The 19263-nt window shown below is 31.7% G+C and overlaps 1 protein-coding gene across 1 annotated transcript in view; it reads right to left on the bottom strand.

Annotated features, from left to right (window-relative positions):
* LOC111613428 (multidrug resistance-associated protein 4-like) overlaps positions 1–19263 on the bottom strand; it is a 65118-nt gene that overhangs the window by 2711 nt on the left and 43144 nt on the right. Inside the window, exons 14-17 of the mRNA XM_023354789.1 lie at positions 17689–17892; positions 17468–17623; positions 14334–14423; positions 12718–12890 (exon numbers count right to left, since the gene is read on the bottom strand). Of these exons, the coding sequence (XP_023210557.1) occupies positions 12718–12890; positions 14334–14423; positions 17468–17623; positions 17689–17892 (623 nt within the window). The remainder of the gene's footprint in view (positions 1–12717; positions 12891–14333; positions 14424–17467; positions 17624–17688; positions 17893–19263) is intronic.

Here is a 19263-nt window from a genome sequence, read left to right as displayed (position 1 = left end):
AATATTACATCTGAAATTTTTCAAGTGATTCGTTTGACCTGGTTGAAATTACTTCGGTATTCTTGAAGACTTGCCACATTAATGGACATTTTTTGTTTGAAGTAAGCTTTATGCTTTCAATTTTTGTGTTCAATAGCAGACTACATCTCACCATTTTTCGAGTACTGCCATGTTGTAGTAACTTAGAACTTGAAAGTCACGGGTTACGAATTTGTTGTTTAAATAAATATCTTGTTCTTGATTTTAGTATTATTTATATTTTCAGTCCTCCAAGTCTATGCTCTCTGCGAATTTTTTACAAACGAATTCATAATGAACTACTTTTCATTTCTGTACATCTTGCATTATGTATTCATATAATGCAGAGCATAATACTGTGAAGTTTGCACAAACAAATTTCGCAGCATTGGTTTTCTTTTCATCTCTCGTAAGATAACCATACTTTTAAATGAAGTTTATGTCGTTTTTTTTCTCTTTCAAATTTCTCAATAAATTCATGATTATGCTCAGATAATGATTTCCTGTCTGTTCCATCATTTCTATTTCCTGATAGAAACAAACGTTTAATATCTTAATCAGAGTGCTAACTGTTGATGCTTAAACATGAATGTGGAGAGCGAAACGCCATCGGCCTGCGAGACGACGAGAGCGGGGACGAAACACGACTTCGCGAGAGGAGACGACGGTTGAGGAAGACGTGCGAAAAGACGAAAGACGAGAAAGAAGTCCTACATTTGTTTTTTTTATAGTAATCACAATATTTTTTGTGTAATTTGTATTTCTTAAAACGTTCCTGTTATCCAAATCTTTCTTGTTTCAATTAAAGCTTTTCAAAAGGCAAAGAAAAGTCTCACAGAAGTGGGGGCCCGTCCGGGATAGGAATAGGCTCGGACGTAAATTAGGCTTAACTCGAAAAGATTTGACGAACTGCTCTTTGGTTTTGTGAGTACAGTGGAATTACAGACGTTTCTGTTCTTGTGAAAATTTCAACGTTGGAGATTCCGAATACATCGGAATTCCAGAAGGACTTCGACTTAAGTTTCGGCAAACCGTGAGTAGTTTTAAAATTTTACTTTTAAGATGGCGACGCTCGTAGAAATTATCGGCGAAACGCTAAAGTCGGCCTCGACAAGGTCAATAAAATTGTTGCATCAACTTGTATTCGAAGAGGTTGGAGATAGAAATAACAGAAAAAGATTAAGAACCTTTGGTGGATTCAATTTTCCATCCAAACAGGACGAAAACTTAAAAAAGAAAGTGCAATATATTAATGAGAACTTTCGATTAAACGACCTAGTTGTTTTGTGCAACTTATTAAATGTTCAGTATGACGGTACTAAAGACGAAATCGTCGAAAGGCTTGTTCTTTCTCTTTCTGATTTAAAATCATTACAATCAAATCTGATCTTGGCAGACGTTGATACCGAAGACGAAGATGTATTAGAAGTTCAAAGTGTTGCCGATGATCCACCTAGCAATAATTGTCTGCGTGTTTCGGATATGACTAAACTTTCCATTAACTTTCATGACGTGAAAAACGTAATCAAACCTTTCGATGGTAGTGAATATTGTTCTATCGATAAATGGCTGGTTGCATTCGAAGACTTTGCTAAAATGATGACTTGGTCTGATTTACATAAATTTATATTTGCAAAACAATCCTTAACATTGTTAGCGAAATTATTTATTGAAGGTCAAAGCGGTATTGATTCCTGGGATAAATTGAAATCGGAATTAAAAACGGAATTTGGAAGTAAATATAACTCAGCGCGATTGCACAGTATGTTGGCTAAACGCCAAATGCTCCCCAATGAATCCGTGCAAGAACATTTCTTTAAAATGCAAGAACTCGCTAGTCGTGGAAAAATTGAGCCTGACGGGTTGATCGAATATGTTATTTCTGATATACGTGACATACCCAGTAACAAAGCGATGCTATACGGAACAGATAATTTGACAGAATTTCGTGAAAAGTTGAGAGTATATGAGAAGATCCGGTCTACATATTCTCGTTCGTTTCAGTCTAAACCGAATCTACCTACAGAGCATCGAAAACGCCAGCCTTATCGAAATAAGCATGACGGTAAAACTGTCAAATGTTTTAATTGTAATGAAATTGGTCACATTTCAAGTATTTGCTCGTATAAATCCGAAGGTATTGGATGTTTTAAGTGCAAAAAATTCGGCCATAAAGCTAACGCTTGTCCTCAAAAAGAAGTAAACAAAATGGAACTAAGTCATTTCTCTAGATGTAACAACAAAATTGAAACGGATGTTGAAATCCTAGGTGCAAAAACAAAAGGACTCATCGACACCGGGTCGGACGTAACGATCATACCAAGGCATTTTTATGATAAAATACGGACTCCGAAATTAAACTCAGATGATGCATCTTTAATTGGATTAGATGGGAATAGTATTTCTCTGTTAGCTTTCTTCGAAAGTGAAATAAAGATTGACGAATACTCTCTTCCTGCAAATATTTACGTGGTAGAAGGTGATCTGTGTAATTTTATAATAATAGGAATAGTGGTTCTGAATAAGCTGAACTTCTCTATAACAAACTACGGATTCAAAGTCATGGGGAAACGAAGTCAAAATACTATTCGTGTTAATTATACTCGAATTTTTGTCCCCGATGGAAAGTCTGCGGCTGAATCAACACTCGTTAGATCAGATGACGCCTCTAGAAAAGAGCAGACGTTCCTTTCGCATTCCACTGAGTGGGGAGAGGGAAACGGTTTTCAAAACACTAAATCACCCCTTGTGGTTAGTGACACAAACGATTTCGGCAGAAATAAAACAGAAAAGTTTACTTCCAAATCTGATGCATTTTCGAAGCCTTGCAATGAAAGCAAAAAAATGCAATTAAGTGCAAATATGGGCAGATTAAACCGTTTTAACCATGTTTCGTTCACCGACGACAGGGAGTATGATTTAACTGATCCCTCAGAAGTTGAGAACGAAAAAACATGCTTTTTAGGTCAATTGGCAGATGCGACAGATTGTTGTCAGATAGATTTAAGTCACATTCTGGATAGAAAGCAACGACAGAATTTGATGGAATTAATTACAACCTATGAGCCAAATAAGGTTAAGGATACCGGATTGAAGATGCAAATTATTTTAACTGACGAAATTCCCATTAGTCATCGCCCACGTAGAATGTCATTCGAAGAACAAAAAATAGTAGAAGACCAAATCCAAGAATGGTTGGACGGTGGCATAATCAAACCTAGCTGTTCAGATTATGCTGCGCCAATAGTTTTATGCAAAAAGAAAAATGGCAAAATTAGACTGTGCGTGGACTTTAGAAAGCTGAATCGGAAAACGGTCAGAGATCACTTCCCCTTGCCTTTGATTGAGGATGTGATAGATCGTTTGGAACAATCAAAAGTGTTCACGTCGCTCGATTTAAAAAATGGATTTTTCCATGTTGACATTGATGAGAAATGTAGAAAGTATACCTCTTTCGTTACACACGAGGGTCAGTATGAATTTCTAAAGGTTCCTTTTGGCTTGTGTAATAGCCCAAGTGTTTTCCAACGTTATATTTACCATGTGTTTAGACCATTGTTACAAGATAAAACTGTAGTAATTTATATGGATGATATCCTAATACCGTCATCAAATGCACAGGAAGGTTTAGAAAAATTGAAGCGTGTACTAAAAGTAGCTTCAGAATATGGGTTGGAACTTAATTTCGAAAAATGTCAATTCTTAAAGAACGAAGTAGAATTTCTCGGCTATGTCATCAAAGACGGAACAATTAGACCTTCTCCGACTAAAACAGCAGCCGTTCAAAAGTTTCCACAACCCAAAACCGTAAAACATGTTCAAAGCTTTCTAGGACTCACGGGTTATTTTAGGAAATTCATTCCCCACTATTCGAAGATAGCGAAACCCTTAAGCGATTTGCTTAGAGATGGCGTAAAATTCAAATTCGGTGCAGAACAACTAGAAGCATTTCAAAAATTGAAGGACATACTATCACAAAGTCCGGTTCTCCATATTTTCAAGCGTGGTGCTCCATTAGAATTACATACGGATGCAAGTTGCCTCGGGTTCGGAGCAGTTTTGCTACAACAAGCTGACAACGGAAAGTATTACCCGATCAATTATATGAGTAGGAAAACATCGCCTCAGCAAGAAAAATATAACAGTTACGAGTTAGAAGTACTAGCTGTAATTGAGGGCTTGAAAAAATTTCGAAACTATTTGTTGGGTTCCAAATTTAAAATAATTACGGACTGTGCTGCGTTCCAACGAACACTCGGAAAGAAGGAGCTCACTCCAAAATTAGCGAGATGGTCTTTATTACTTGACGAATTTGACTATGAAGTTGTCCATAGGAAAGGCAACCAGATGAAGCATGTGGATGCACTAAGCCGCAATGCAGTTTTACTAATTACGCGTTCTTCCGACGAAATAACAACAAGAATTATTTCTGCACAGGATACTGATGAGGATATAAAAGCTCTTAAGGATTCAGTGGGAAAAGGAGAGACAAATGATTATGTACTGAAAAATAACGTTTTGTATAAATACGAAAACGGACTAGAACTGTACGTTGTACCCAAATCGATGCAAACTGACATAATCAAGCATATACATCGAAAAGGTCATTTTGCAGCGGCGAAGACGGAGGATCTTCTAAAACGCAATTTTTATATCCCAAACGCTAGAAGACACATAGAAAATGTCATATTGAATTGCGTCGACTGCATACTATATAATAGGAAAAGGGGGAAAGGTGAAGGCCTATTAAATCCCATACCAAAAGGGGATGGTCCTTTGAGCACATACCATGTAGATTTTCTCGGACCACTACCCTCAACGAACAAAAACTACCAGCACATATTCACGGTAGTAGATAGTTTTACTAAGTTTGTGTGGTTTTACCCCGTTAAGTCAACAACTACACGAGATGCTTTGGATAAGCTGAGGATCCAACAAGCGGTATTTGGAAACCCGTATCGTATTGTCACGGATCGTGGAACAGCTTTTACTTCCAAAGAATTTAACGGTTATTGCGCCAACGAGATGATTGAGCACATTACGATTGCCACAGGTATTCCTAGGGGAAATGGACAGACAGAACGTATGCATAGCATCTTGATCCCCGAATCATCAACAGTACGCCAACGCGTAGTACGAAATATACACCTTTTGAAATTTTGGTCGGTACCAAAATGAAAAATAAAGAAGACCCGAGAATAAAAGAGATTTTGGAAGAAGAATTTTTAAACTGTACGATGCAAGATAGAGACAAGATTCGAGAAGATGCTAAACAAAACATCTTGAAACTACAGGAGGGAAATCGTAAATCCTACAATAAGAAAAGAAAGCCAGCTCCCAAATATTGGGTCAACGACCTTGTTGCCATTCAGAGAACCCAGTATGGGACAGGTCTCAAAGTAAGACCTAAGTTTTTCGGACCTTACAAGGTTACCTCGACGATGCCTAGGGACAGATATACGGTTGAGAAAATTGGTCATCATGAAGGGCCCAATGTGACTGTTACTGCAGCTGACCACATGAAGCCATGGCTCATTGATCTTGACTGACATCAAGAACTTTTCCAGAACATTTCTAATCGTATTTTCTCTTTTTGTTATGTTTTTGTGTGTGTGTTGTTTTTTAGTTTTCCAGTAATCTCTCCGAGGACGGAGTGATCTGCAGGATGGCCGAGCTGTGGAGAGCGAAACGCCATCGGCCGGCAAGACGACGAGAGCGGGGACGAGACACGACTTCGCGAGAGGAGACGACAGTTGAGGAAGACGTGCGAAAAGACGAAAGACGAGAAAGAAGTCCTACATTTGTTTTTTTTATAATACTCACAACATTTTTTATGTAATTTGTATTCCTTAAAACGTTCCTGTTATTCAAATCTTTCTTGTTTCAATTAAAGCTTTTCAAAAGGCAAAGAAAAGTCTCACATGAATAACCCAAATTATGTACAATCATTTGTTTTCGTATTATGTGAGTGCTGTTAGGTACAATTTTATATTCTATCCTTGTTATTTCACAGATTCCAAAGTTAATAAATATCTATTACTAACGTACTATTGAATATTGTATTACGATGAACATACATTAAATTATAATTCTGAATGTTATCGACTCTTATTATTTAATTACTTTTGCTTTATAAATTTAAAATTAACGTTTTATATAGAGTCATCTTGGTTCCTGCTAAACCCACAACAAACACAAGAAATGGCAAAAATAAAGACGTTATATACTTTGGATTCATTACACGTAATGTATTTGTAGTGTTTCATTGGAATTCGATTTGAAATCCTGAGAAAGATAGATGGTAGTTTGAAATTTTCAGCAAGAATATCAATTTATTACTGTCTATATATGTGTGTAGTCATGGGAAACGTAATAAGTTTTATTAATACTTATCTTTATCTATGATATCTCACTTTACTGCCAATTTTCACGTCCAGAATGAAAAATACCATATTATGATACATTTCACAAATACTGATGCTTAACTTTTCAATGTATTTACAGTATAATCTATTATTCTGTAAACTGTTGTGAATAAAATAACCAAATATTAACTTAAACCCAATCAATTTAATAAGGTACAAACTATAACGCCGAGTGATTAACACAAGCATATAAGAGTTTAAAAAAAATTAAAACAATAGTCTCTGCAACACGAACTACAAACAATTTTTAATTTTTTTTACCACTATGTCCTTAATGTTCTACTTTTTTTCTACATTGTCTATCTGGACCATGTTTATAAATGAAGCTTATTATACAAGTGTAGTTTCTGACTAGCAAATAGAGGAAGTCTTAGTACAGATGTCAAACAAAATATTTTTTTTTATTTGTACACTCTGTAGTTTGCTTCGGACCTGTAATGCTTAGTTCACCCTTAAAGCGATTCGCAGAAAAAGCAAAAAACACGGGGAATAAGACATGAGAAATAAGGTCGTTTCTGGCAAATTTTACCATTTCGCGAATCGTTTCGAGGTTCGAAAGTGACAAGCTTTTTCGCTAACGAAAAAATTTCACCACGAAATGTATCCCGCTAGTTGTCACGTGGTGGTTGTTGCTTTCAAGATGGCTGCACAAACTCTCTCACTAAATTGAGTAAATGTTGACTGACTTTTAGAAAATAATGAAAGCGGTTCAATTTTTATATATAAAAATCGATCTAAAATATAAAGACATTCACTTGCAGGAAAATCGATGGAAGATAATAGCAGAATTTCACAGGTGAGTAAAGTTTGCTAATGTTAGGCCTACATACAAGTACAGACTATTCGGTATAAAATGAACAATCTAATTTGAAGCAGTTGCATTTGTATATTATTTCTTATATAAATAAATTAATTATGTTATTAATAAAATTATTTGGGTTTCAAACATATTAAATTTGCCATGTTAAATGATTACAGTTCATGTTTAATGATAAGAAAAAATATCAATAAGTTGATTATTGACCATAGAGCTTAGGCAATATTTTGATAGCGATAGATTTAAGTACCAAAACATTTTTTAAATATTTATCGATAGTTACTAATAATAAATCTTATTGTGAAATATTGAGTGATAGTTTTTTGTAATAATTAAATGTATATTAAATTTATTATTTCCAGTCCTCCAACAATACACTTATAAAAGAATTTAAGTAGATTTTAACACAAATTTAACGAGACGATTAAAGCCTAACATACATAAATAATTAAAAACAAAAAATACTCATACAAAGTGCAAAATGGGAAAATGCCACTGTATGTTGAACGTCTTGTAAAAGTTCAGTTGTATTTAATAATAATAAGTATTTCTAAGTATTTATAAGTATTCCTAAATAATATGAGAAACAATGCTGTTAATATTAAGTGATTATTATTTATAAATATTTTAATATAGAACATTTTGTCTGTTGTTATTATTTTAAAGTTGAAGAGGTAAAGAAAAATGGAAAACTGTTAGATAAGAAAACTAGAAGTGGTGCTGATGTTGATGACCAGCAATATTGCAAATGGAAAGGATTTTCCCAAATGAACTTTTTAATGAATGCATTCGATGAACAAGATGGACAATGATACAAGACAATAAAAAGCCATAGTTAAAAACAAATTTTTTATAGTTCAAAAAATATGTAGATAATATCACTTTACTTATATACTTTTTCTTTATTTTATTAGAACTTGTACCAATCTCTCATGAAATGATGTCATACACAGTAAAGATTTGCGAGAGATGTGTATTCAGTTCTCCTATCTACAAAGTCCGGATTTTCAAAGTGTGTCAATGTAATATATTGTTGTGTCCTATCTTAAATTAATATACGGGTAATATGTTAAAAATTATTCATCCTTTATTCAAATTACTTAATTCATAATAATATTTAATGTATGTAAGAGCATTTAACATTTTTTATTTAGTTTATACGTGTATTCTTAAGTCTACATTTATGTTTTAATTTTATTATTTTTAGTATAATTTTTTCATACCTACTATATAAATTTAAATTTTTGCTAGTGCTGTGGCGCTGCAACCTTTGGCTATGTCTTGGGCTATTTCAAAATTATTTTGGTTGTTGTGCATGTTTTAGCTGGCAGCACTCGCGTGACCATAAGAGGGTACTTAGGATGTGCCAGAATTTAAACGAATATCAACATGGGATAGGTTAATATATTTTTTCGTACATAATCGATATCCGAAAATTCGATTTTTTTCGAACAATGTCAGTCCCCAATTGATTTGGATAATCGATGTACTACTGTATATCAGTTTCATTTATATGTTTATAATTTTTAGGGATATTTCAAAAGATATACGATGCACATCATCATCATCATCATCATCATATACAGCAGTGTTTCTTAACAGGGGGGCCGCAGCCCCCTGGGGATCTATAAGAAATTTTCCGGGGGCCGCCAAATTATGCAAACTTTGGCAGCCCCGACAAACTGCAAAATGTTATTTAAATNCCATTGTCAATCTTCTAGGCTTACAGGAAAGAGGCGCTGAACGTCTGACGTATGCGTTTTTGCGTTTAAAGCTTCGGCTTCAACCTCACTATTATAATCACATCTTCACACACATCAAACCATGTGACTTTCTGAAATGAGAAATTTTAAAAAAATTTAAAATTTGTGTGGAAAATAGTTTTAATTTAATTTTTATATTCAAGTGATATTGTCTGGATTAGTGTTTCTTAACAGGGGGACTGCAGTCCTCTGGGGTCCCGTAAGAAGTTTGTCAAAGGCGCCAAATTATGCAAACTTTGGCAGCCCCGACAAACTGCAAAATGTTATTTAAATAGAAAATAAAATAATAAAGTTATGTTTTACATTTATAAAAATGTAAACATAACTTTATAACATATATATAAAAACAAAAAGCAATAAAAATCAATTTATTATAAATAATTCAACAAATATAAATTATTATTAAAAAATTGGGGGTCATAAAAAAATGAAATATTTAGTGGGCCGCGAGTATAAAAATGTTAAAAAGTTAATTTATTGTAATCATTAAAATTAACACAAGATGATGGCATAACCTTTTACCTCTAGACAAATTAATTAGTTTCCGATCATTAAATTAGCCGTGTAATAGCCCGATAATTTGGTAGATCATTTGGTTTNAAACAAAAAGCAATAAAAATCAATTTATTATAAATAATTCAACAAATATAAATTATTATTAAAAAATTGGGGATCATAAAAAAATGAAATATTTAGTGGGCCGCGAGTATAAAAATATTAATAACCACTGATCTACAGAACTATCTTCAACCCTACAGAAACGTCGAAAAAAATGAACAAGATGATATGCAAAAATGTGTTCATAAAAGCGAGCAGATCAGGCATTAATATAAAGAAAATTATGTACAATATTACAAAAGAACATTCATACATGTTCCTTTTGTATCATGATGTACAGTACATATATAGTATACATAACATAATAATAAAATCTTGCAAATAAAAAATTTTAATATTTAAGAAATATTTTATTTTTGATTTTTACATGCTACTACACATTTGATATTCGATACGATTTACTTAATTGAATTGCTATAGTAAAATATTATTTCTAAGAAATAACTAGCAAATTGCTCCGTAATGTCTCTTGCACATTGTAAATAATTACTCTGTTGACTTGGTCTTTGAGGAAGTGAAGATGATCTGCTTCCTATTTCCTTTTTCCACTGACTTTCTATAAGAGCATCAGCATCCTCTTTCTCAGTAAAACAGTGGGCACAATAATATTTCATCTGTGCATTAACTTTACTTTTATTATCATCAATAAATTAAGCAGACACACAGAAAACAATATAATTTTATGTACAGTTTCAGGGAAAGCTTGAACGCATTTGCACAGAATCCTCCCACGTACAGAAACAATACCGAATGTATTTTCTACTACACGTCTAGCTCGGTTGAGTCTGTGGCTAAATTTTGTTTTTGTTGTTAACTGTCTGCCAGCGTAAGGTCGAAGTATATAAGTATTTAACAAAAATGTCATCACCAACCACAAAATATGATAGGTTATCAGGCATTCTACTTATTGGTGATGCTTGTGGCCAACCTGACTTTTCTGTTTCGAGCGATCTGCTAAGAATCGAATGGAAAAATAGACCTCCATCGCTTCTTCCACCAAATTTTCCTATATGAACATATATAAGTTTATATTTGGCATACCTAGGAAAACTTTACTAAAGTTGCTTTTATAAATATAATATAAAGAGCCTGTATTTCTTGAGCAGACCATTTGTATATGTTTCCCATATATTGCGCTGACACAATAGGGAAAATTCCATCTTTTTTCAAGTTTCATAGCAGGATTGGCAGGATTGGCAGGATCCTTTCTGCATGGAAACTTCACATAATCTTTTCCGAACACATGCCAAATAACTTCACAAGTTTCTTTAATAATAATGCAAACAGTTGATGTACTCATTCGAAATGCAAAGGCGTGGGAAATTTGATAATATCCACTAGCTATATACTAAAGTATTAAACATATAATTTATCACTTGTATTTATAATTATTATTATATTTTCGTATTTTATTATGAAAAATTTTAACATCAATATAAGACAATGTCTCGGAATCGAAAGTTTCTTTTCATTTAAAATAGGACATGTAAGTTTAAAATATAAATTTTATATTTAAGTCCATTTTTTAAACGAGTTTTTAACGTATTAAGAAATGAAATAAGGAATAATACATCTAATCGTAAAAACTTTTTATCCGAATCAATGGAGAAAAGTAATTTAAACTTATATTGTGGCAAGAAATAAAATTTAAACAAGCTAGAACTATATCAGAGACAAGTATGCTTGCTTGGTTATCGATATAAAATCACAAATTCTGTTTTGTTTCAATGAACTATAGAAAATATCACTTAATAAACTCAAAATTCGTAACCTTAATGTGACTTCTAAACGTTCTCTCGGAGCTATGGCTTTACGTTCAATTTTAAATTTCGTATCGTTTTTATGTATCATTTTATGAATCGCTCTACTCTGCAGAGCGATTCATAAAATAATTCCCTTGTCATTCTGAGAAATCTAAAAAGTGTTATGATAATTTTATTTGTTATTTTTCATAAAAGTTCTTACTAAAGAGAATAAAATTTAGTATAAACAATCCTACCTAAAAAAACTCTTTCTCATTGTCTTATCTCTCGAACTAAATTAGTATGGTAACTATATAATTCACGGTTTATTTGAAATATCTCTCACCCAGCATCGTTTTCTTTTTGACGTTTATTTTCTCAATATATTAACAAGTGGTTATCAACAGGATGTCGAATTCAGCCATTTTGTTTTCGAGCTGATGTTTTCTTTCGCTCGCAAGTAATTGGCTGCTTAAAATTCGCAATGGCTTTTCGCTTTTGGTTGAATGGATTAATGTCCCTAAGCGAATAAAAATCGCTTTTCGCTGTTCTCATTTGCATTTGCTATTCGCTCAGTGTGAACTAACCTTAAGACCCTTTTTCATAGTTACCACATAATAATCGTAACGTTTCTGTTTTACGCCTGAATTAAGTTTTTGTACAAAATGTTAAAAATTCTCTACTCACTGATCTGATTTGACTGTTTTTCTCGGTTATATATCTTGTCATATAATTATTTCCTTTTGCTACTATCTTTTTCACTGTTACATCTGTTTTAAATATTTACCACCCGAGAGGGTAGAAAACATATTTAAAACTGTATTCAAACAGTAATTTAAACAGTATTTAACAGTACACAGAACGAAAAAGAAAGAAAGGTACTTTAAAAAGATGTAACAGTAAAAAAGTTAACATTCGTCAGTAAAGTGAATATAAGTAATTTTTAGCTTATCTCAAATACTATCAGTATAATATCGTCCTATAATCGTTATATACAATTGTTTTAGGATGTTGTAAGTCCTATAATCGTTTTATACAATTGTTTTAGGATGTTGTAAGTCCTATAATCGTTTTATACAATTGTTTTAGGATGTTGTAAACTTGCAGAAGACAAGCCTACCGGTTCGAAACACACCAAAAAAAGAAAATTTAAGAGATAACAAAGATATTTTGTTTTACTTTTTCAATAAGAATTCCGCTATTTCCTAATTAAAAACTATGGCAGTATAATAAATACTATTTATAAACAAGGTGAAAGTAGACAGTATAAAACAAAAAAGTAAAATAATTCACGCTTGAAATTAGATAGCTCCTATTGTTTTGTTAATTCTCACCTTTTATCGATATTAGATGTTGCTTCATCCATGACAAGAATTTTATTCTGACGAAGAATTGTTCTGGCGAGACATATTAATTGTCTTTCTCCTACGCTAAAATTCCGTCCTCCTTCTGTTAAATATGTATCCAATCTACCAGGCAATTTACTTATAACTTCTTTTAATTGCACCTTTAATTGAAATATTTTCAAAAATCAATTCATAAAAATTCAGTGAACTCATCAAAAACAAATGTAAAACATGGAGCAATTAATTAATCCTCTACGCCTTGCGTGGTTTATCACAGACGACAACCAACTTTTCTTTAAAAAATAGTTATTTAAGACATTTTTAAAAAATCAGAAAAATCAATGCATACCTAAGTACTAAACTCGCAGAAAATGCAATAATAAATTTCTTTTTGTGCCCTACATCTAAAGAAAATATCATGCTGTCTCACTTCTATTTGAATAAACTTCTTCAATAACTTTCAGAATAATGTGTATATGCAATGTGTTTTCAGCGCTTGTCAGCATCGCAAGTACTCAAAGCGACTATTTAAAATATCAATGTAAAATGAAAAAAATCTTTACAGTATAACTTTTTCTTATGTGTAATCTTCTTAATCTTTTTTATAACTTTTTCCAATCCCTTGATGTCCGTGAAATACCACGGACAAGAAATCTCACGCTCATCATACATTAGCCTAAAAAAACAATTTTTCTAACATCTTGCGAGGGTTAATACAGAAAAATTCAAGTGTCTAACTGTTTACGTAAGTAGTAAAGGTCTGGCCACAAAAGGTTTTCAGTTGAAGAATTTTTTCGAATTACTTTATGTTTTGTTTACCGAATAATATTGAATATGTCCCACGTCTGATATACATTTACTTCACTGGCTTTTACTGCGTATGATTTTGAGACCGTTTTTATATAGCATTTAATGTGCTCATTTAATATCATGTAATAAACTGCCAAAGTTTTGCTGTTCCATGCATTATTTTACGATCGGTTTTTTCTTGAATATTAAATATTCCTGCCTGAACAATCAGCAAATTTTTAAAGTTGTTTTTATTCATACAAACAGCGATTATTTCTGCATGTATTGCTTAAAAACTGTGTAATTAAAGTATATAAAATTAAACATGATATTATATATAAAGTTATATTAGTCAGATCTAACAGAACTATTGGTTATGTATTAAAGTCAGCCTTGTTCCTAAAAAATAAAACAATAACATTGCCTTTTAACATAGTTCTAGAGTTATAAAAGTATTCGCAATTTATTGATGTTTAAAGTAGGGTTGGGCAGGATTTATTCACTCTGTTCCGTGAAAGTAAGTACATTTTCCAACACTTAATTTCAAAAAACTCCTTGAAATTTTAAACTCAAAATGAGTTGGTGAAACCTGAAATAACTTACAGAGATAAAATTTAATATATTTAATTTTTGCATTATTAGATCAAATTTTGTTTTTCAATCCACGACTGTATTATATTGTTAGATACACAAACTGCAGATATGAAATATTGTGATTTTTCGTGAATTTGGACAATATGAAAATGGTACCTGTGAGAAACCACACAAACAATACTTTTTATTGAATAGCATAAAAATATTTCTTTATTTCTAACCTCTTCTATGGCTTTCCACAATTGATCATCTGAATATTCATTGAATGGATCGATATTTCTTCGAAGAGGACCAGTAAACAACATCGGATCCTGGAAACATAGACGTATACTTTATAAACGATTACTTAGTTAACAATTTTTTGTATTAAATGAGATAACTTATCTGTTGAAAGATATAACTACGTTATCTCAAAAATGTGGTAAAAGATACATAAGCCGTTTACCTTTAATGAATTAGAAATGATATGATTATGTTTTCTTACTTAATTTAAAAAAAAATAACTACAGTTTCGTTTGAATTGCTTGTATTCCGTATAATTGCTAAGAAATTATCACAGAATATTCGTTTGTTCATATTTCAATTCGCAAGTTAATTATATATAGGAGGTATTGTCGAATGTACAGGGAAAAAAACAGTGCCAAGTATTATTACTTTTGACACATCTATTTTCAATGGTATGTTTAAACAATCATCTAATTGCGTGAAGACCGTGCATTTATATATATTTAATATTTCTAGTTTTAGATACAATATTTTTTATTACATTTTATTATAAAATTTGAAAAATATATATATATTATTACTGATATATACAACTTGAAAATTAATGACTTTTTGTCAAATTTAATACTCTGGTTACGTTATTCTTTTCTGGATCTGAGCCAGAACTTGATAGGTGTGAAGCTTTAATTATATAACTATTAATAAATATACAGTGGTTCCAAAAATTTAGCACAGCATTCAATGTAATGAAGAAATGCACATTATTTCAATATTATTCTAACAGTTTTTCACACCACTGTAAAATATAATATTCTATGATAAATATTAAAACTACATAATTACCTAATTTTTTTTCTTTTACTTAGCAAAAAAAAACTTGCAATTGACCAAGTGGTTGACAACCCTCCACTTAGAAATTTTTTGAGAAAACTCACCAAATATTGGGATGCTAGCCTGTTAATTACACAAGGCTGATGCAGGAATCAACACTGCCAGTTTGAAATTCAAGTATAAATTATATGAAAACAGTCAAAATAAAAGATGAAAATTTAGTCATATTAGGTAAGTTGTCTGGGACCTGAAAACTTATTCAAAAGCTACCGTCTTTTAGCACATTCAGTTTAATTGTTTTATAGCGCACAAGACAAACCTACCATAGTACAGAAAGAAATTTATTAGAAATTTAAAAAACTGTGATACTTACATGAATGTACAGAATTTTCGATGTTGATGCTAGCTAGTTTTTTAAACTGTGCAACCATATTTGCGTATTTCAGGACCATATACCTAGCATTGTGACTTATTTTTGTACTTAATATGCTCTTATCTATTATTTACAAACTTATTTACAATATGACAGGTACTGCACAGGCTGCATATGCTGTTTCCCAAACTGAAGAACCAGTACGAGACCTAAGTACACCATCACCTACTGCAAGCACCTTGTATTCACAAAGTGATCCATCAAAGAGTTTGGAAGAAAGCAGGCAACGAAATAAAAAACAGATAACGACCACGTTGCTTAATCATCACAACTTGTTCAAATTCAGCATGAGGAAAAGAGAGTTGTTGAACAGAATGACCATTGTCTCCAAAGTTTATATTTACAAAAAGAGTTTCATGATTCAATAGCTGCTCTTGTAAATAAGAACAAGTAAACAAAATGTGCTTATTGCTGATTAATGATATGAAATAAAATCTGAATTATTCATTCTTGGTTTGTGTAAGTAAATAAGTCTTATCTTAGTTGTTAAAGTACATGACAAGTGCATTTCTAATTTCTTGTGCTGATTGATCATATTCCCCTACTACTGTGGAAGCAGAATTGACAGTAGTCTCATGTTGCAACTCATTTCGCCAATAATCATGTATGTTATCATTTAGTTCTTCACACATGTTAAGTAGGATGCAACAAGCCTTAAAAATAGGAATGATACTTTATTTACGTTTAGTTTTAATCTTTTGCTGATGTATATGAATTGTGCCTTTAGACGACCAAATGCATTTTCCACCACTCTTCTGGCTCGAGACAAATGGGAGTTGAATTGATTTTTCTCATTGGACAATTCAGCACTGTTGGGAAATGGCTTCATTAACCCCATTATATCTTTTTCTCACTTCACTACAGAGAGTGAACACATTAAACATTTCATAGATTCCACTGTTTTCAAACACTTGGGGGTCGTTATTCCTCCTATTTGCACCAACATTCACATAGATGAACTTGTATTATGCATCATATATTGCCAGCAGTACAACACTATAAAAGCTTTTGTAGTTATAGTAATCAACTGCGTGTTCTTTTGATGGACTTACATTAATATGAGTTTTATCAATCTCTCCAATACAATGCAGAAATTCACATAAATTCTCAAATTCTTCGACTTTTTTTAACAACTCTTTTGTCGTTCCCAGAAACATTACTTTTGAGTCTAACATTCCGATCAGCAGGTTGCAAGACTCGTGCAATGTTTTCAAAACTGATGTCTCACCTAATTCAAATAATTTTGCAATACTCCAAAATTCCGCTGTGGAAAACAGTGTGTATAGCGCTATCGCAATTCTCTTATCCAGTGGAATGCATTTTCTGTGGTTTGTATCTAAGCGCTCTATTTGCTTAAGATTTGGATACAAAAAATAAAATGAGAAACTTGGAAATTTTCCTTCCATTTTGCTGGAGTCCATGATTTTACAAGAGTTGTCCCCCATCACTGTCTTTTGACCGATAACTTGGTGAGGCATGATTTTGCAATACATTACAGACGACCCCTATAACACGTAGATTCGCTCCGGTTTTTATGAATCCATTTTCTACAAGTCCTTAAATACATGAGCCAATCACAGCCCGGCATGTATGCAGTTTATGACTACAGCAGTTTGAAAGGTTTTCTTTCATAAAATTAACCGATTCTAGACTAATTCGAGTCAACAATTCCAAAATACGTATAATTTTTCGGGAATAATCCATATAAACTATGCGATAAACAAAAAATTGTAGGATTACTTACCGAGTGTGCACCGTTCACAGAGTGTGGGCATTTTTATAAAATTATATACTAATTAAAACTAAATTTGTACCCCAAGTGTATCGAACGTATACTACTTTTATAAGTGAATAATTATTATTTACTTGAGGAATTATCGATATTTTACTACGAAGATCCCGAAGACCAAGATCTTTTGTGTCAATTCCGTCGATAGTTATTGTTCCTGTTGGCTCAATCATGCGAAATAACGAAGCAATTATAGAACTCTTTCCAGCTCCTGTTCTCCCAACAATTCCTATCTGTAAATAATAAGTAATAAAAATTATTCATATAATAATTACTAACAATACTTTGAATGTTTTACCTTTTCTCCTGAGTGAATACGAAATGCTATGTTCTTCAAAACAATGTTTTTATCCTTGGAATATTGTACAGAAACATTATCGAAGAGAATTTCCCCTTTTTGTGGCCAATCCGAGGATGGCCGTTTATCGGGTAAACTTTCATATGATGCTTCTGATTCCAATTTGCTGTAGTTCAGAATGCGTGTGACCGAATTCATCTGGAAAATTCACTATTTATTAAGGTAATTGAGTAGCCTAATGCACGAACATGCGTGAAATTAGAAGAAAATGATGTAGCAAACTAAATATATACAGGCCACATCAAAAATATCGATACTCGTGATGTAGAAAAATATACATAAACAGTTTTATTAATTTTTAAATCTTTTGCTTACTAATAATATATACTAATAATATATACTAATACTATATACTAATAATAATCACGACAAACTAACATAGAATGAATTAACGTGAAATGTTAATTCATTCTTTATTAGTTTGTCGTGATTATTATTAGTATATATTATTAGTATATAACTTATTAGTATATATAAAAATGATAAGTTTTATAGAAAATATTAATTTTAAAATTACATAAATTATATTTCTAAAAAATATTTAATACAAAAGTATAAATATTTCATAAATTTTTAGAAATTCAGATTAATATATTCTGTAAACATAATTTATATGAGATGATATATAGTAATATGCACTCGTATACATCGAAATGTAGTATAGCTCTTTAAAAAAATAATGTAGATGTAATTACTTGAATCAAAATATTTCCTAAATAAATATATTATATCGATTAATCGCAAGTGTGTTATAAATGAAAAACTGAGCATAAACCTTTTTATTCAAGACAACATACATTTTATACAGATAGAAATTGTATTAATGATAAAATTATTTATAGCTACTCGTTACTTTCCAAGTGAATAAAAATAGGATACTTCTGATTCTCTGCACATTATTATTTGTATTCCTACATGAACAAATTAATAAATTTTCTGTAATTACTGAATTAAAAGCATTTAACAAAATTTGGCTTAACCGGTTTAAAATGCTTTTTACAGTACTTTGATAATAAATTTATTCATGTACAGAAATTATTGTTAAAATTGACGATAAAACGAACAAAATGAAGACAGAATGAAAATTACAAAAAAAAACAGTTGTAATATATATTACATAAATACAAATGTTTGGCTTTATGGATATATGCAAGAAGAAAAGAGTAGTAAGTCATATTAAAAACATTTAGAACGCACAGTAAAATTTACTTTTACAAAATTCAAGAGTGTAGCAAAAAGAAAACAGGAAAATATTTACAAATTTGCTCACTAAATATTTTACTTCTTAATCGTTATAGTCTAAAACTAATATTTTAAAGACAAATTTCGCCCAGACAGAAACCAACATTTAGCTCTTTAATTTAGTTCAGAAACCTGAGCTAAATGTATTATTAGCTCTCTGTTCCAGACAACACAACCCTGTCGACCGACCTTCCTTTTTAGGCTATTAGCCGACAAAATGATAAAAAGACCTTTTAAAAAACACAAAATTTTCAAAGTGAAAAATATAAAATT

Source organism: Centruroides sculpturatus, unplaced genomic scaffold (assembly GCF_000671375.1).
Source record: "Centruroides sculpturatus isolate CEXI.00-Female unplaced genomic scaffold, Cexi_2.0 scaffold1755, whole genome shotgun sequence".
Taxonomy (NCBI): Eukaryota; Metazoa; Arthropoda; class Arachnida; order Scorpiones; family Buthidae; genus Centruroides; species Centruroides sculpturatus.
Note: the sequence above shows the minus strand (reverse complement) of the source record. Positions and strands in the feature narration are given on the sequence as shown.